Raw genomic sequence first — 19,185 nt, 5'->3', positions numbered from 1 at the left:
ACAATCTAATCAGCCATCATAAAAAAAAGCTTTATTGAGGTGGTCATGGGTCCCACGTGCAGTAAAATAATGTCTTATTGCTCAATGGATGAGAACCACCTCAATTTCCCTAAGAGAATCCACTGCATGTAACTTTTTTTAACTGGCGAGGAACCGAAGCTCACTTTAGGTGCGATTCTTTTCTCTCTCCATAAAAGTTCGCCTACTCCAGTCGTAGCACCTGTTCCTGAAACCACTACGTTAGTTGAGGGTGTGGCCACTACAGAAGACCGATCCTTCCGAGTCCATGAATCCTATCTAGCGAGCTGACCGCCGCGCCTCTCTCGAGTCTCGTCCGATCCCCGGGCTCGAGGCGAGAAACATGAGAAAGTTGGTTCCATGTGGCCAGAAAGACGGCTTCTTTTCTCACTCACTCGATCACGGGGCAGCTGGGTGCCTTTGTCGCAACAACTTGGCGTGATGATCTTGGATGGAGCAAAGAACCTGCCGGTTGGTGTATATAATAATAATATATACGCATCGTTTTTTATTTAGTATTTAATATAAGCCTGACGTCGGTGATAAGCCAGTACGTTCAGGTTATCATTGCTTGCTGCTGGCCGTATGTCCAGATAAAGAAAGGAAAAAAGGAAAAAGAAAAAGAAGGAGCCGGTCGGCGTGGCACACATGGGGTTAATCCCAGGGACACACATGGGATAGGGGGCACGTACGCACGCGACGGCCACGGGTTACAGCGATTGGTTCTGTCATCAGTGCATCCGGATCCACACACACGTGTGTGACCCAAATGTTAGATAGATGCTGCCATTCTGGGCATAGTAACATCCACAACTGTATTTGTTTGTGCCAGTTTGCAGCTGCATAACAGCCAACTACCAGCCGAACAGCTGCAAGAGACCAGATCATCATCCTTGTCTACAATGAGCAAAATCTACATCATATCATGGCTTGTTGGCTGCAGCTGCTATAGCCGCAGCACCAGCCAGGCAGGCTGCATACGCAAATGGATGCTGCCAATATTGCGGCTTGTATTTGTATAGCGTCACGTTTTGCCGTCGGACGTAGACGCGCCTAGCCGGAACTTAGCAGCTCAGTGACGGAGTCCTTTATATGGGCCTAAACAGGCCGGAGTTAAACATGTGATTGTTTCAAACATAAAGATCTGGCCTGTTAGCTGCTTGGGCCATCGAGTGGTACATGACGTGAAGTTAGTCAAGCCCATTCCTTCTAGAAAACCACGGGATAAAAAGTTAAGACCTGAGCATTTTCTTTTTGGCCCGGCCCAATTCCGGAAAATGAATGACGAGCGCAAGTCCTGTACTCCTGTATATGTAAAGCATCGTAATTGTGAGATGCTTATATAATAACCCCCTAAAAAGGAGGTTATTAATTATACCATTAGAATAGCTCGTGAAAAATGATGACTAGGTCCTGATATCATGAATGACATCTAGGAGGCGAGTTCGCTGGAGCTAGCTAGCGGCAGACGGGTCCTCTGTTTCTGATCCCAGCCACTCCTTTTCCCAGCTCCAAAAGACGCCTTCATCTTTTGTCTGCACGGAGAGGGACGTTACCTTTTGATGAGACATGCTAATGTGTTCCATATGATCACATCAGAGAACTTGCTTCACGTATGCTCTATGGCGTTTTCAGAGGGTCCACAAGGAATCGAGTAACAAGAGTGCTTAGTTATTTTGTTAGGTTACAAGCATATGATTCCTAGATCACTAGAGCGTGCGTGCGCTTGTGTGACACCCTTGCATATTCAAGATCGATTACCGAATCCCCATTACCCCATGCCTACGAAATCAGCTATCCTATATTCCTATGCGGCCTGTAAACCATCCAAGGACCCTCGCTCTAGTTCAATAACCCTATATATGTTATGGTTTTCAGATGAGGCCACCTGACAACAGTTAAGTTGAAGCTTGGTAGACGCTTCTCTCTTTTCATTTGTGGCCACTCTCACCCTTTGTCATGCATCGAGAAGACTCGCTGGCATCCTATCATCTAATTGCTGGCCTTGATTGATTTTCTTCCCGACTTTTACTTAAAATTATTGAAAGAATAATATGCTCGCCAAGTCATAGTCGCTACATATGCAAAACCACTTGTAAAAACTATCTACCAGGCACATGAGGTTACTTTGACATACGGTTTTGGATAGGTCAAAGTTTTTTTTTCTTTTAAAAAAAGTGATAGTTAGAAGGTAGAATACCTTTGTTTTATAGGTGAAAGGGCCAATGACAAAGTAGTCAACCTTCAATAGGTGCTATTAGTTTTAGACTTCCACTCTTGTCTGAAGTAAAAACTATCTACCAGGCACATGAGGTTATTCAATAGGGCCAATGACAAACTATCACTCCATTAGCATTAGCACTCCATTATCAACGCCATGCTACCCTACACACTGCATTACGGTGCTTTTGTGAGACGACTCGATCACAGGTCACAGCCTTGCCTGAAGGTCCATACTTGTCCAGGTTCTGTTCTGATTCTTCAGCAGAGCCACGGAACGGGAGCAGACCGAACCTATTCGATGCACGCCCCACGGAGGCAAAAGGATGGACGAGAGCTCGGAACGCCGCCGTCGCCATGGCCCATGGATGGGGTCCTGAGACCACCAACAGCGCCCTCCTGCCGTTCATCCCGCATCATCTGCCTGCTGCATGGTGCACGGAGACGGAGCCTTCAGCAGGCAGCAGCTATAAATAACCCAAGCTGATGCAGCTAGTGACACACCACCACTATACATCAGTCGTCACTCGTCGTCCTCCTTGACCTCCGTCTATCTCCTTGCAAGAAGAGGAGCACCAGCAACTCCTCCACAGAGAAAAGGTAATCGACACGAGCCAAGTGGTTTTCAGAACTCTGTTGCGATCTTATCGCATCTTTGCTAGCTGTGCTGCACGGTTTAGGCCGGCCGATCACCTCTGACTTTGCGGGGCCATGCTAGTCCGCGCGCGCGCCCCAGGAGGCTTCCTGGCGCGCGATCTCGGACAGCAGCAATCTTTCTTTTTTTGGAAAGTTTTTTTCTGTATTTTTCTACTTTTGGAAATTTATAATTTGTAAATATAAATTTTTAGTATAATTTTTGCGCGTCTTCAGTGGAGAATAATCATCATAACTTTTTATGATATACATAACTTTTACGTATAACTTTTTTCTAGCAACTTGAAGAATAATTTTTTAGTACAACTTGTACTTAACTTTTAGCATAACTTGTAGAATGTTATCTTTATCAGGGAGACTTCTCGTACAAATTCTTTTACACAAGTTCATCATACAACTTTTTACGCATGAAATTCATCATACAACTTTTGAGTACAAATAGTCAACAATTTTTATAAAAAAAAAGTTGTCAAGAGAACTTCAACACATAATAGAACATAAAAAAAAGAGAACAACTGAAAAGGAAAAATTCTCATCATAATTTTTTATGGTGTACATAACTTTTACATACAACTCTTTCGTAATAACTTGAAATACAATTTTTAGCACAACTTTCATGATACATATATAACTTAATGTATATTTTTATAAATATAACTTACAGAGGACAACATTTTAGCATAAATTGTATAAAAATGTTATCTGAAAGATTTCTCGTATAACTTTTTACGCTCAAATTTATCATACAATTTCGAAACACAAGTCTCGGTATAATCTTTTAGTATGATTTTCATGCAAAAGTTGTCAATGAAATGTGAAGGAAAAAAAATAGAAATGAAAAAATAAAATAAATACCTGGACCGTCACGTCACTCACTCACGTGGGTGAGTGCAGCTCGCGGCAGCTATAGCATCGCGCGCTAGGAAGGTTAGCAGCGCGCGCTTGCTGTTTTGGATTCCCGGACTTTGCGCATGATCCGTGACTGTTCCGTAGCATGCGTATGTTGTGAGGGTGGCATCAAAAGGGGTCGGCACGTAGTGTGCAATTTAGGTACACGCTGTTCCCGTTGACGGCGAGCGTCGTCGTCCTGCTCTCGTGCCCAATTCAAGCGTTCGACGACGGCAGCCTCGACGTTCCCCGGCCCGCCTCCGTACAGGGAGCAGCACCTTTCGCCGTCCCTGTCTGTCCCTGGCTCCTCACCTGCAGCCGTCAGGCAGTAGTAGCTCCTCAATGGCGACTGGTCGGGGGCACCAACCAACCTGCTGCTGCTGGTGGTGGTTGGCGCCTATAAATCGCGCCCCCCACACCACCCCGTACTGGCCACCCCGCAGCAGCTGCCACCTCGTCTTACCAGCTGGGTTCTCTTTGGCCTCCTTGGGCATCGTTCCAGAGATCGTAGTCGGCCCGGAGATGGCGGCGGAGAACGTCGTGGCCACGTACTACTACCCGACGGCGGCGCCGGGGGCCATGGAGGTGTGCGGCGCGGAGTTCGGCCGCGGCGCGGGGGACAAGTGCTTCGACGACGACGGCCGCCCCAAGCGCTCCGGTGAGTTTCGTTCCGATGATGCATTGGTGGTGGACTGCTAGCTGCCGTGTGGTGTCACGACGCAGTGGCTAATAATCTGGGCCCGCCTGCGTGCCTGCCTGGTACTTCCAGGGACGGTGTGGACGGCGAGCGCGCACATCATCACGGCGGTGATCGGCTCCGGGGTGCTGTCGCTGGGGTGGGCCACCGCGCAGCTCGGCTGGGTGGCCGGCCCCGCCGTCATGCTGCTCTTCTCGCTCGTCACCTACTACACCTCCGCGCTGCTCGCCGACTGCTACCGCTCCGGCGACCCCACCACCGGCAAGCGCAACTACACCTACATGGACGCCGTCAACGCCAACCTCAGTGCGTGCTATACCTCTTCCGCGTTCTCCCTTTCCTGAGTGGCTGAGCTTGAAATCATCAGCTGGAGCTTATTATTCTGTCCATCTGTGAACTGGAATTTCGTCGAGCAGGTGGCGTCAAGGTCCAGATCTGCGGGTTCCTGCAGTACGCCAACATCGTCGGGGTGGCCATCGGGTACACCATCGCCGCCTCCATCAGCATGCTGTGAGTGTGACTGCTTGCCACGATCATTGGGTTCTTTTCTGATGATCTGGACAGTGAATGAATGGTGCGTGACATGGTGTCGTGTTCGTGCTCTCCGTGCAGCGCCATCAGGAGAGCCAACTGCTTCCACCAGAAGGGGCACGGCAACCCCTGCGCCATCTCCAGCACGCCCTACATGATCATCTTCGGCGTGGCCGAGATCTTCTTCTCGCAGATCCCGGACTTCGACCAGATCTCCTGGCTCTCCATCCTCGCCGCCGTCATGTCCTTCACCTACTCCACCATCGGGCTCGGCCTCGGCATCGTCCAAGTCATCGGTAAGCAAGCACGCTGCCGCCCACCCGTCGTCGCAGCACCAACGGCAGCAATGTTCGTTCCGCAGCGACTAATCACGCGCGCACGCATGCGATGCAGCGAACAAAGGCGTGCAGGGCAGCCTGACGGGCATCAGCATCGGCGCGGTGACCCCGATGGACAAGGTGTGGCGCAGCCTGCAGGCGTTCGGCGACATCGCCTTCGCCTACTCCTACTCGCTCATCCTCATCGAGATCCAGGACACCATCCGGGCGCCGCCGCCGTCGGAGTCCACGGTGATGAAGCGCGCCACGGTGGTCAGCGTCGCGGTGACCACGCTCTTCTACATGCTCTGCGGCTGCATGGGGTACGCGGCCTTCGGCGACGGCGCGCCGGGGAACCTCCTCACGGGCTTCGGCTTCTACGAGCCCTTCTGGCTCCTCGACGTCGCCAACGCCGCCATCGTCGTCCACCTCGTCGGCGCCTACCAGGTCTACTGCCAGCCGCTGTTCGCCTTCGTCGAGAAGTGGGCCGCGCGGCGGTGGCCCGGCTCGGCCTTCGTCGCCGGGGAGGTCGAGGTGCCGCTCCTCCCGCGGTACAAGGTGAACCCGTTCCGGGCGACGTGGCGGACGGCGTTCGTGGCGGCGACGACGGCGGTGTCCATGCTGCTGCCCTTCTTCAACGACGTGGTGGGGTTCCTGGGCGCGCTGGGCTTCTGGCCGCTCACCGTCTACTTCCCCGTGGAGATGTACGTGGTGCAGAAGAAGGTGCCGCGGTGGAGCACGCGGTGGGTGTGCCTGCAGATGCTCAACCTCGGCTGCCTCGTCATCTCCGTCGCCGCCGCCGCCGGGTCCATCGCCGGCATCGCGTCGGATCTCAAGGTCTACCGCCCGTTCAAGTCCTAGTGATCTCATCATCAGATTATTCATGGGGGATGCATGTGGTACAGCGGTGCTGTCCCATCAGATTATTCATCAGATTGTCTCATGATAGAACTCGCCCGCACGGGATCAAAACCGGAAAAGGGAATCGTTGAACAGCACTGACACGCTCGAGAAGGTTTCAAGTGTGTCACGCTGTTCTTATGCTGTAAGCTGATGATACATTCTTGGCAATCGATGTTTCAATGGGATCAACTGCCAACATCGAAGTGTCTGTCTGAGAAACTGAGGTGATGCTGGTGAAGTAACGCAACAACAACAACCTGGCCTAACTTTGTCGCGAATTTTCATGCTCTTGTCCGGAGCGGTCGAGGAATCCTGGTTCCTGAAAGATGCAGCAAACCATGAAGATTCTTCCCGGACCCTGCGAGAAGGATCTTGGTTGCTCCGGGAGACCGGGACACGCAACGCTGACATATCCCACCACTTTTCGCGACCGGGATCTCTGCTTTTCTGGTGAGATTCCGATGTTGCGCGGACAGCACTTGCCTGCTCCAGCTCGGCTTCGGGCGTGTTTATTTCGTGAAATTTTTTGGGTTTGGTTACTATAGTACTTTCGTTTTTATTTGGTAATTAGTGTCCAATTATGTACTAACTATGTTCAAAAGATTCATCTCATCATTTTCAGCTAAATTATGTAATTAATTATTTTTTTAAATTATATTTAATATTTTATGCATGTGTCCAAAAATTCGATGTGGCAGGAAATCTTCAAAATTTTTGGGAGCCTTTGCCTCGTCGGCTCCGCTCCTCTGGACTTCTGCGGTCGCCGTCGTCTTTCGCCGAGGAAGAAGCTTCCGGTGGTGTTCCGTTTGGTGTCCGCTTAGGCGCTTACCAAAAGTTCCGTGGGGCCTTGTGGCTCCCCCCACGGCCTTCTTTTTCATTTTTATATTAAAAAAATAAAATTTCAAAAATATATGTCGAATAAGGAAATTTTCAAAAATGGGTGCCCCCCTAATGGGCAACAGGGTGCCTGTCGCCCATCCAGTTGGCGACATGACCTAAATATAAAAAAATTACATTTAGGTCCTGGTGCCCAGGGCGCATTAAACAGTAAACTTGTAAAATCGATATAAAATTGTAGAAAAATCGAAAAAATACAAACTCAACTGTTATGGATTCTATGAAATAATATCTACAACTTTTGTTACATAAAGTTTTTCATTTGATCAATGTATCTAAATCAAGAAAAATAGTTCTTGTACCTATAAAAATTTGAAATAATTCATTTGGTCTAGTTGTGCTTATCTAAAATTTACCAAACTTTTTTTATAGGTCTTAGGAAATAAAATTGTGGTACTTTAAAAGTTATGGCTTCCAATACTCAGTATAGCAGCATGGATAAATAATCCATTTAAACTAGACATATTGCAAGATCTAATTTAAAAACTTATTCTAGAAATGTTTTCTGGGCCTACCAATTTTGTACAAGCCTATGCTCACCATATGAAACACTCTGGCCAAAGATGACATGCATCCAAAGGATGGATCTAGAGATTTAAATAAAAGTGCATTAAATTGGTATTTAAAATAGAGCAAGATATATTGATCAAATGAAAAACTTTATGTAACAAAAGTTGTATATCTTGTTTCATAGAATCCAGAACATTTGAGTTTGTATTTTTTGATTTTTCTACGATTTTATAATTTCACTGTTTAATGTGCCCTGGGCGCCAGAACCTAAATGCAAATTTGTTTTTACATTTAGGTCCTGTCGCCAATTGGATGGGCGACATACACCTATTTTTGAAAATTTCCGTATTCGACATATATTTTTGAAATTTTGTTTTTTTAAATATAAAAATGAAAAAAGCGTCCCCCCACGTTCAGGGAGAAGCTCCACGCCAGCAGGTCTATGCTCGGCCCACGGGCCACGGGACGGCACCAGCCGAAATAACCTATCGGTTCAGCCCAGGGCTTGTGAACGGGCAGGGCTCGGCTGCCCGACCAACGGACGTGCACGACCCGAGACTTATCCGTTACCCCCAGAACCATCGGTTATCTCTTCCCGCCACACACACGCACAGGACAGGACAGGACAGGCGCAAACGAACAACGCCTCCCCCCCCCCCCCCCCCCCCCCCCACACACACACACAACTCACACGGCGGCCGCAGCAGCCAGCATGTGGTCGGTAGCAGCGGTGCGCGCGGTGTCCCCGCTCCCGGCGCCGTCGCTCCGGGGCGGCGGCGCGGCGCGCGGGGGCGGCGGCGGCAGCCGAGCGGCGACGGTGTCGGTGCGGAGCACGCTGTGGGACTTCGTCGGCGGGGACCTGGTGAAGCCCGACCTCGGGCAGTGGCTGGACGACGTGGAGGAGCACAAGGCGCTGGCCATCTACCCGCCGCACGAGGGCGGGTACGAGGGCCGCTACCTCAACCAACTCCGCTACAAGGGCTACTACTTCCTCGACCTCTCCGCGCGCGGCCTCGGCGACCCGGAGACCACGCTCACCAAGATCCACCCCGTCTGCCCGGTACGTCGTCGTCCCTATCGCCGGCTCGCCGCCGGCCGGCCGCCGTTTCTAGGCGGATTCCATATATGCGCGTGTTCATCCGAATTGACTCGGCCGGGGTGCGTGGTGCTTGCAGCCGAGCCTCGGGAGGCAGCCGGTGGCGAGGTGGTACTTCCCGCCGGAGGTGGACTACAGGCTCAGCCTGCTGCACCCGGACGCCCAAGGCCTCGTCGTCTGGATCATGGAAGCCAAGGTGATGCAGTGGTCACGATTGCTGGGTGCTCCGTTCTATGCTGGATCTTCTTCTGGCATCTACATATCGTCAAGTTTGTCATCTTCATCTGTTCCGTTTGGTTTTTTTGCAGGTTCTGTCCAAGGCTGAGCTGCAGTTCCTGGCCATGCTCCCGGATCTCCGCCCAAAGGTCAGGGTCATCGCAGAATGCGGCAACTGGTACGTGCTTCTCTATCTCTATCCCAATTGTCGCGGGAGCATCTGTGATCAAGGGAAACGTGGATGCATTTCTGAATTCTGATTAACTATCGGGCCTGTTGATGATGCAGGAGAAAATTTGTGTGGAAGCCACTGAAGCAGATCGCGGGCCTCGAGCCCAACCCGGACGCGTAACAATGATCAAGCAGACATTCTCAAGGCAAAGTCACAGCTACACTCAAATTGCTTCTTCATAATCCCTCCCGGCTTCCACGGTTTTGTACTAAGGAGAGGCAATGAAGTTTGTACATACATTTTGGCACAAATTTCAGTAAAGAACCATGTAAATTAAAATTTTCCATACAAGCAAATCAAACGAATCATGGTCGCAATGCGTTTTAAACTTGAAGCAATGCACAAATTGCAGAGGGGTTGGACCTATTTTTCCCCCCAGATTTGAGGTGCAGAGAACGCACGTAGCCCAATGCGATCCGATCGAATTTGCAGGCTTTTCAGCGGCGTAGGTACACGAGGTCGGTGCGGAGCAGGAACGGGTACCCGATGCCCCTCCTGCTGGACGGGAACAGCACGAAGAGGAGGCTCACCACGAAACCGACCACGAGCGGCACGGTGTTGACGACCTTCCGGGGCACGCCGGGGTAGTAGCACAGGACGATGTCGTGGTGCGAGGCGGCGAACGTCACGAACGCGACCAGCGCCAGCGACGTGTGGAACAGGTCCGACCACCGCAGCCTGTACCGCGCCGGCTCCCTCGGCCCCTTCCTCCGGTGGCCGCCGCCGCAGAACGTGCGGATGCCCGAGGGCGTCGCGACGCCGTACCGGAGGCGGCCCGAGGGCGAGCGGAAGCTGTCGGTGAGCGTGAAGAAGACGCAGGAGGCGGCGCAGAGAGCGACCAAGGCACCGGTCAGGATGCGGTTCAGACGGGTGCACTTGCCGTCGTCGGTGAGGAGTGGGGCGAAGATGGCGAAGGCGAGGATGGTGGCGGTCGGGAGGAGGACGTTGAGGCGCGCCGTGCCGCCCAGGACGAGGTTGAGGAGCACGATGAAGCTCGAGTTGTCGTCCTCGTCATCGTCCTCCTCGTCCTCGCGTGGTGGATCAGCAGCGTTCTTGCTAGATTGCTCAATGAGGACCTTGCATTCTTCCTTCTCCGCCATTGATGCTACGCCTACGCGGAAGAGAGTGTGTGCGAGACAGGTTGGGATGAGAGTATGAGACGAGATCAGAGAAGCCCAATTAAAGAGGGCGCTAAGCCGAGCGACAGCAGAAAAGAATAACCCTTTCGGTATTCCCGACCAGTTCACGTTGGTCATCGAAGAAAGAATTGCTTCAGCAAGTGTATCGACGCAATATGAGGCTCTTTGCCTTCCCTCGGGCGGAAGCAACGAACATAGGCGAAATCAATAGAAAAGAGTGCTGATCAACAACCAGAGCGGCAGATGTGGATGGGGCGCAAAGGTTCTTCAAGAAACTAGCAACATACCTTCTTCAGATTCTTTTCCTATTTTTCTATCCAAAGAATACATCAGTTGAGAACGGCCTTGTATTGATCAACGTGACGTATATCCAAAAAATGGATCTAAGCCCATTCTGGGCATCTCGTGAGGTATAACAGACGTTCCCCAATACTCTACACCTGTGTCTCAAAAATTACAAGGGTAGTGGCCCCCCTTTTCACCTTTTGAAGAAGCCTAAGGTACAATCTACAAAGGTGTATAAAATGAAAGAATGGCTTAGCACGACCGCCCCAACTATCAAGTGCTATAACACCATTGATCAAAATGATTTTGCTGCCCGTGGCTGAGCATGCCAGCCACAAAATCATCTATCATCTAGTGTTATAACGTTGATCGAAATGATTCTGCTGCCCTTGGTGATCTAAGTGGAATGCCTTCCGCAGCAGATCTAAGAGGAATTCCTTCAGCAGCATAGTCATCTTCATCCGCATGTTTCAGTATTCGGACAGGTAGATTTGGTGGGTGACCTATGATGGCAGAGTGAAACGTCATGATAGATTTGACCACCTTTTCAAAGATTTGACCATTTTGCACAGTTCAAAAGATGCCTGAAATCATACCATCAACCAGATCTTTTGTCTTGTGAAGAAGAAATGTCCCAGAAAGGATGGTAACAAAACCACACATCTCCGTTACAATCTGAGTTGGATTCTGCCGATCCCAATCCTGCATGCAAGTAGAATGGTTGTCAACAAAAATGTTGTGAATTTCTGTCAAGTACATGACTAAATGATTCATGGAGCATTGCCTATCAACAGCTTATTTAGCCTACATGACAACAAAACAGATGGTCATTCTAGGACAGAATATTGTGTCAAGAACTAAAAGATCTTAAGATCAATCTGTCAGGACCACTAATACTACAGTAGCACATAGTATCTGAGAACATGCATATGATGCATTCATCCATCACATTCTAATCTCTCTATTTCTCCAGCTGTCACTTCGTATTTTCATCACCCACCATTTCAGCCATCATGACCAAGGAGTATCAGTGAAATCCTACCGGACAAAGAGAATTTTTGTACTCTTCTAAAAAGCAAACTGATGCTAAGTGTAAAGACTAACAATTTGAGTATTTTTGTCTCTTACGAGGGCACAGAAGCCCCTCCCGGCAAATAAAAATATTACAAGCTTCGCCAGTTCATGTTGCAACAAGCAGCAAAGTTTGTCAGCATGGTCTGCAGTATTATTGTGATAGAAGACTCAAGGAGGGAAAAGAAACCAGGGCCATGGGTGCGCCTGGACACCGAGGCGACAAGGCGTGGCTGTTTCCCAAGGCGAGCTGGGTCTGCCTGGACACCTAGGCGACGGCTTTAGAACTATGGTACTAACTATTAGAAGCTACTTCCCTTTATATTTACATTCGAGGCGACCAGTATTTCATTGCTTCATTACATGTCAAACAACTTGCAGATTAGAAAATGTAGGCTAACAAACACAACACAATGAATACTATCCAAAGATCATTACCTTGAACATTATCACGCTAGCCAAAATGGTCAGTGATGTAAACATCGTATAATATATCGGTGATACAACTGCTGTATTGAAAGTGTCAAGAGCCTGCAAGAAAAGTGAAAAAATATACTTATTAAGTTTATTACAATTATGATGTCCTTGAATCACAACACTAGGTATCATATAGACACACTTTAACACCAAATAAGCACAATGTAGAATAAAAATGTCTGGACACCACCACCACAATTTTCTGACCTAAAACTCAAGAGAAAAAAATAGGCAATAGGAGATCAACAAGGCACCAAAGTACCAAACTATTCAATAAGACATGTCTGATAAATAATAAATTCGAAATATACATCAAATCCACAAGCATTATGGTTCATGTAAAAAGATAAAAAGATGGGCACTAGCCCTCGAATCCAACTGGAGTGCAGGTGCTCTAGCTGGCTGCTGGCTAGTGGAGCTCGTTCTCAGCTAGGAGACCCGGGCACCCGGGTTCGAGTCCTTCTTCCTTCTTAATTAAAAGCGGGGAGGCTGTTTGCCTCTTCCCGCCAAGTTTTTTTTTCCCAACTGGAGCACTCAAGAAGCATAGACATATCCTACTCGTAAAGTGCCACTTCCATGTGAAACATAAAAAAGCATGTGGCGCAAAAGTAACAACCGATGTGTATTGAATACTGCTCGCTATGCACAACCAAACCATTTCATCAAAAATAGAAAATCACTATTACCTTGTTCAGATAGTTCATTTGTGTTACTATACATGCAACAACAACAATAGTGAACAACCATGTTTGTGGATAAACTAGCTGGTTCATTCCGGAAAAGGTCAGTTTCAAGGCTATCCCAAGAGCTTTCACACTCATGACCTGCCAAAGACAGCACAGCGAAAAGGGAAAGAAAATTAAAGCATAATTACTTAAAAGAATCCTATTGATAGAACTATTGCCAAGCGAAAATTTGAAACACATACCGACAGAGATCCTACAAGTGAACAAACACCAATATAGACCATGATGTGCGTCTGACCATATTGTGGGATAAAATAGTATATGAGCACAAAAGTTGCAGCAAGAACGATAGCAGCATAAGATAGAAAGGCTGCAAGACCCAAACTTATGACATTAGTTGTTACTGAGATAATATAACAAAACAAAGTGGTGTAACTAATATTTGATAACAACTAACTGGGTAAGAGAGGAGGGCACCTGGTTCAGTAGCAAGATCCCACACTTCTGCTACAGATTCAATTGCACGCTCCTGAGGGGCATGGAGTACAATAGTTGTTGAACCCACAACACAAAGAACACACCCAAGTATACCAAATATATGAAGCTTCTCCTTCAACATAATGTCTGCAAGAACAGCACTGTGAGAGAAGCATGTTAGAATGAAGAAAGAAGAGAAGGATTTTTGGGATAATACACAGCACCAGGGCAGTACGAATTATATTTCTTACCTAATGATGATGCTAAGTGCACCAAGTGGTGTGACCAGGATAGCAGGAGCAAATGCATATGCTGCGAAGTTAGCCACTTCTCCAACAATCACTGGAAAATAAAGACCAGACATCATCAATATTACATTACCGGAACTACAGCATAAAGGCCTACTTACACAAGAGGTAGACCTACTTGTAATCATTCCTGCCCACCATAATGGTTCATACAAGTAAGAGTAACCACCAACACCTGCAATTAACCGTCCACGTTAACAAAGCCAACCAGTAAGAGAAGACATTTTCTTCTAGTAAAATCATGTAACTGAACAGCATTAAAAGTGAGAGACCCAAATCTTCAGAAACACTGCATGCCCTACATCTAGGGCCACATATTTGCAGTCAACAGTAACCTCTGAAAAGTCAAGACAACTGATGACCATTGTTCCATGTTAAGAAAACAACATCTCACTCCTACAGTCCAACCTACACGAACTGGAGTGCATCTAGAATCTAGGGAAAATTTGCCAGAGGACACCGTTAGAAGTTGTCCTTTGCTGTAGACCATTAAAATTTTGTGGCTTTGCCAAAAGACATTATAATTCTGTGACCACTTGCTGTAAGACACTAGACCACTTATAATATTCAAGTTTAATATGAGGATACTGGAAATGACTAATCTACACTTCCCTATCTTCTACCTGGGCATGACTCGATCCTACCCCCAACCGGCCGATTCGGGTACATCGTCGCCCTGCGAACTCATCGTCGCTGATGCCGCCTGGAGGAATCCCCGCCGGGATCGAGCGCCGCGGCCGCCAGGAGCAAGCCCCACTGTCGGAATCGAGCGCTGCGGCCGCCGGGAGCAAGCCATACTGCTGGAATCGACCACCACGGCCCGCTTGAGCGAGCACCGCATGGAGGGTTGTGGGCAGGCGGACATCCTCAACCTCCTGGTCGTTGCCTCCCCGGCGTTGATGGTCGCGCCAAGCCGTGCTTCCCTAGCTAGTCCCCTTGGTCCTCGTAGCGGGCTTGCGGCGTTGTTGCCCGAGCTGCTGGTGGACAAGCAGCTGCTGTAGATCCCGCGATGAGCACCTACAGCTTAAGCGGATCACGACCACGACCCCAGCAACGGCAGCAAGCGCAACGAGTTGATGACTAGCAGCCAAGCCTCCATGGAGCCGGAACAGTGCAGAATGAGGTGCTCCAATCCAAATCCACCATCGGCGTTGAGCGCGAGAGAGAGCCGGCCATAGCAGCGGTAGGGATATAATTGTCCTGTATGAGTGTTTTGTGACCCATTTGGATAGAAAATATTATTGTATGAGCTATAGTGTCCCCTGACAAATTAACATAGAATTGTAATGTCTCTCAGCAAAGTCATGTTTTTTTTAGTGGTCTACAGCAAAAGACACCTTTTAACGGTGTCCACCAGCCAATTTTGCCTAGAATCTATGTGATCAGTGATTGAGAAACAGTTACTAACCACACTGTTGATCAACTAACAAGTGCATGGCAGAAGGAAAATAAGCAAAAGACAATGCATCAGTATGACACCATGAATATAACCTCCCGTACGAGTGTTGAACCCTGTATGAGCTAACGCTACTTGCATATGATCCACATAGATTCAGGTCAACTCCTTAGTCCCTAGCCATCTCAATTCATTGCAATAGCTAAACTAATTTCCTGTACACACTGCCTCCCCCTAATCGTAACCCTAACACAGATCCGGAGCACGCCACACCGTTGCATTACACGGGAACGGAGATCCCACGCACAATCGGAAACCCAGCCTCGAGGCCCTCTGCACGCTCACACAGCGTGTCAAAGACCAAACAAGACGGTGCAATGTCTCGATAGATGTGAAGGAAGTCAGGAACGGAATAACTCACCTGCGCGGACGCCGGAGGCGCCGGCCTTCTTGAGACCCTTCTTCTTGACGATGAAGCTGGCCCCGATGAAGAAGCTGGATGAGAGCGCGAGCACCAGCCCCTTGATGTTGTCCGCGGACATCCCCTCCACCCAGCTCCCGCCCCCCGAACCCACCGCAGAGGTGGACGCCTCCGTAGCCATATCCGCCGCCAGACCGCACCAGGCCCCAGAAGCCCTACCCTCCCACGGGGCAGCGCGCAGCCGCTAGATCGCGCGACGTCGGCGGCGGCGCATGCGAGATCCGGGGTCCGGCCGGCGCTCGCTCAACTAACTCGACAGGGTTCGGTCACCAACGGCGAGGGTCCCGCATTCGGCGGTGGTGGGGACTGCGTGGGCAGGAAGGGGAGAAGGGATCGAGCGGGGTAGGAGACGGGGGGTCGGCGGCGGCCGCGACGCCGGCGAGGCGGAGGAGTCGAAGAGGAGGGGAGAAATGGAATGGAGTGGTGCGCGAGGCGAGTCCACGCTGCGCGGATTTTTCGGTGTGGACTCTGGGTGGGTGGCTACTAGCTAGGTTGGGTCCCGACTCGAGGCTCGCTTGCGTCGAGTATGGATGTAAACGGATTATATACGGACGAATATTATTGATATTGTATTTATTTTTATATTTTTGTTCGACTATGGAGTCGAATACGGATAGTGCTAGTTTTTGCTGAATAAGATTGCAATGAATATCGACATCATAAAAATATAATTTTTGAGTATTCGGATACGAATCGGTTACGAATATTGAATACTCAGAATCAAATATGAACGGATAAAAATTTTTCCAGACCAAATCGAATTCGAATACAATCAGAAAATATAATATCATTTACATCCCTAGCATCGAGACAACGAGCGTCGGTGAATTCGCCTGTCGTCGTCGGTGAATTCGCCTGGTAAACGGCAGCTAGAAATTTCACGTGCGTATATCTTGGGCCGGCCGGGTGATGAAACCCAAGTTCCAGTCTGGGCCAAATCTGCTCATGTCTACTCTGCGATCTGACCATGCCTCGTCTTTCCGCAAGTTGTTGTATGGGACTCAAGTCTGGTTTAAGCCCACAAGTTCTTTAGTCCGCGATTACGATCTGTAAATAGAAGTTTGCTGTTGGTCAGCCCGTTGAGCTCCTAAAGCCCTTGCGCGCTTATCAAGATGTACGTAAGCATGGCCCAAACGGTGGGAAATAAACGTATGATCTGTTGTTCCTGGAGTCGCTCCTGGGCGGGCACGTATGGCTTGCATTCTTTTTATCAGCGTCTCACTTCTCAGCAGAATGAATTGGATCCTGTCCATAAAGATTTTTTTCTAAAAGAACAGGAGGGGACTATATTAAAAGATGAAATGTTACAAGAGCTGTTTAGTCATTTATGAAAAAAGTGAAGCCATTCATTCATGGGTGGGGCCAATCTAGACTTTGCACGATGGATAACCATTCACCGTGTTCGGCTGGTGCACCAGCCTCCAGCCCTACAGTATTTCTCTCTCACATCACTCCAGCACTAGCCTCCAGCCACCAGCCAGATAACAGTGTTTTTCTCTCACACCACTCCAGCTCCAGTCTGCCGAACGCAGTGACTGTAAATTCAGAACAGAAGCCATAATACAATTTTCAATATTTGAAGCCCTTGCATTGAAGATAAGATTATTTATGGCGATCTAGATGCTCCAGCTCATCGATATGATAATTTCCATAAAGAAAGGAACGTGCAGACCATACTTGAAAGATTCCAGCATTTGGAAAAGGTGAAGGTGTATCTGAACACCTAACCTGAGTCTCTGACAACATTACGAATCAAAGTCACATTCCAAGATCCATAAAGATTTGCCGGACATAGTCCTGATATTCAAAGGTGGTAGCAGTAGTTTAACACGGTTACATCCACCATGACTTCCATGAGTTCCATCATTGATCATCCTAGCTAGTATTTTACATTAGACAGTGTCCTGTACAATCTTCAGAGTGCTATTGCCGGACGCCTCTCCAATCAAGTAGTGTGCAAGGTTGACCCGCCTGAACCGGTCGCTACGAAATAACTCCGGACCTGCTCCCTCACAAGTATGTTGCGACTACACTACAAGGCACGACGCCGATAGGTGAACCCACACGCAGCTTGTAACAAATGGCTATGAGCGTTAGTTGAGCGTCAGCTAGCTAGCTCGATGTCGACACGCACGGTGTGTTTGGGAATTTTCAACGTGCATATATAATTTAAATTAGAGTAAATTGTACATACTATACATCAACTTGTCAGGTGAGTGTAATTAGTCCAACAACTTGTAAAATACTCAATTTAGTGCAATAACTTGATAGGTGGGTGCAGATCGGTCCAATAACTTGTAAAATGCCCAACTTAATGTAATAACTTGGTAAATATGTGCATTCACAATCCAAACATTACACGGCAATGTAACTAACGTAAGGTCTCAATAAAGAGTATATTCATATTATGACAAATTATTAAGTATTATTTGACCATTGATTTTTGTTGCGCCTGCGTGGCAATGTATTTGGCTAGGATAAAAACCCTCATCGTTTAGAAATTAATGTTATGTCTTTACATTAATTATTTTTGTATAGTGATTTAATTTTAATTAAAACTATTTAATTTGATATTCAATATCGAAAATTCACCCTCACTGTTTCCGAATGTTTGATTATATGCATTGTTAAACTAAAAAAACCAATACGTTGATACAAACTATTGATACCTTTTAGGAGCTTGGTACATATATTTTTAAAGCCTCATATATTCGTATGAAAGGAAAAATGAGCTAAATGAACATAAACAAACATGAGCATTGTTGAATACATGTGCAGAAGCGCAGAAGAAACCTAAGGTTTTAGTGTCTCTCTTATCGACTTCAGTGTTTGAGTGATGCTAATGGTGTAATTCTAAAATTTGTTTGCATTTGAACTAATAAAAAAATTGTACATAGTTGAAAAGCAACAACCGGATCACCGTCAATAATTTTCATTTATAAAATTTAAGAATTATTGACGTTCATCTACTTTGCTTAATATTATGTTGTTGTTGTAATGGTGGTTAAATAATATATTATTTTTAATAAAATCATAATTAATTTATTCTGAGAATAAAATTATTAGTATCCATTGTGACACAAAAATCTACTGTCAAATAACACGTTTCGACATGAATATACTCTTTATTGTGACTTGACGTTAGTAAATATATTATCGTGTAATGTTTGGACTGTGAATGCACCTATTTACCAAGTTATTGCACTAAAATAAGTATTTTTTAAGTTACTGGATCAATCTGCACCCAGCTATTAAGTTATTGTACTAAATTGAGAACTTTACAAGTTGTTGGATCAATTTGTATCCACCTGCCAAATTGTTGTACGATGGATACAATTTGCTCTTTAAATTATTAAGCAGCACGCAGGATGCGCGCGCAGACTAGGACACCTACCTTCCGTGTGTCGTCGCGTGCGACATTCGGCGCACTACCGACCCCCGTGCGAAACTAAAATATAACCTGTGGACGTGGACGCGACGGCGGCTCTCAGCCTCAATTAGTAGAAAAAACAGAGCAGGTGGAGAGGGAACAGAAGATTGCTTCAACACTTAGGTCTTGTTTAGTTACGTAAATTTTAGGGTGTAAAGTACTGTAGTACTTTCGTTTGTATTTGGAAATTATTATCCGATCATAGGTTAACTAGACTTAAAAGATTTGTCTCGCAAATTATAGACAAACTATGTAA

General features: G+C 47.5%; 4 protein-coding genes across 5 annotated transcripts; 2 read left to right on the top strand and 2 right to left on the bottom strand.

Moving 5' to 3' along the window:
* The first annotated feature begins 2,700 nt into the window (after positions 1-2,700).
* LOC120676267 (amino acid permease 3-like) lies at positions 2,701-6,426 on the top strand. 2 transcript variants are annotated; one of them, XM_039957500.1, is made up of 6 exons: positions 2,701-2,838; positions 4,283-4,438; positions 4,550-4,783; positions 4,894-4,987; positions 5,090-5,304; positions 5,402-6,426. In XM_039957500.1, exons 2-6 carry the CDS (start codon positions 4,303-4,305, stop codon positions 6,184-6,186), a joined length of 1,464 nt encoding a protein of 487 aa, XP_039813434.1. In that variant the 5' UTR covers positions 2,701-2,838; positions 4,283-4,302; the 3' UTR covers positions 6,187-6,426. The 2 variants fall into 2 exon arrangements, with proteins under 2 accessions (XP_039813434.1, XP_039813433.1); XM_039957499.1 differs by lacking the exon at positions 2,701-2,838 and having other exon boundaries at positions 4,091-4,438.
* A 1,860-nt stretch (positions 6,427-8,286) lies between these two features.
* Positions 8,287-9,496, top strand: LOC120672962 (NAD(P)H-quinone oxidoreductase subunit N, chloroplastic-like). The gene is made up of 4 exons (XM_039953606.1): positions 8,287-8,695; positions 8,811-8,927; positions 9,040-9,125; positions 9,236-9,496. The coding sequence occupies exons 1-4, from the start codon at positions 8,348-8,350 to the stop codon at positions 9,297-9,299; spliced, it is 615 nt and encodes a 204-aa protein (XP_039809540.1). The 5' UTR covers positions 8,287-8,347; the 3' UTR covers positions 9,300-9,496.
* Positions 9,358-10,470, bottom strand: LOC120672961 (protein DMP7-like). Its single transcript, XM_039953605.1, has one exon. The coding sequence runs from the start codon at positions 10,433-10,435 to the stop codon at positions 9,617-9,619; it is 819 nt and encodes a 272-aa protein (XP_039809539.1). The 5' UTR covers positions 10,436-10,470; the 3' UTR covers positions 9,358-9,616.
* A 124-nt stretch (positions 10,471-10,594) lies between these two features.
* Positions 10,595-15,977, bottom strand: LOC120672960 (probable magnesium transporter NIPA4). The gene is made up of 9 exons (XM_039953604.1): positions 15,440-15,977; positions 13,741-13,797; positions 13,566-13,656; positions 13,315-13,475; positions 13,080-13,207; positions 12,838-12,975; positions 12,113-12,205; positions 11,200-11,305; positions 10,595-11,106 (listed from the first exon to the last, which is right to left on the bottom strand). The coding sequence occupies exons 1-9, from the start codon at positions 15,618-15,620 to the stop codon at positions 10,961-10,963; spliced, it is 1,101 nt and encodes a 366-aa protein (XP_039809538.1). The 5' UTR covers positions 15,621-15,977; the 3' UTR covers positions 10,595-10,960.
* Positions 15,978-19,185: the final 3,208 nt, after the last annotated feature.

The sequence above is a fragment of the Panicum virgatum genome, chromosome 5N, assembly GCF_016808335.1.
Source record: "Panicum virgatum strain AP13 chromosome 5N, P.virgatum_v5, whole genome shotgun sequence".
NCBI lineage: Eukaryota > Viridiplantae > Streptophyta > Magnoliopsida > Poales > Poaceae > Panicum > Panicum virgatum.
This window is presented reverse-complemented; position numbering and strand designations above follow the sequence as displayed.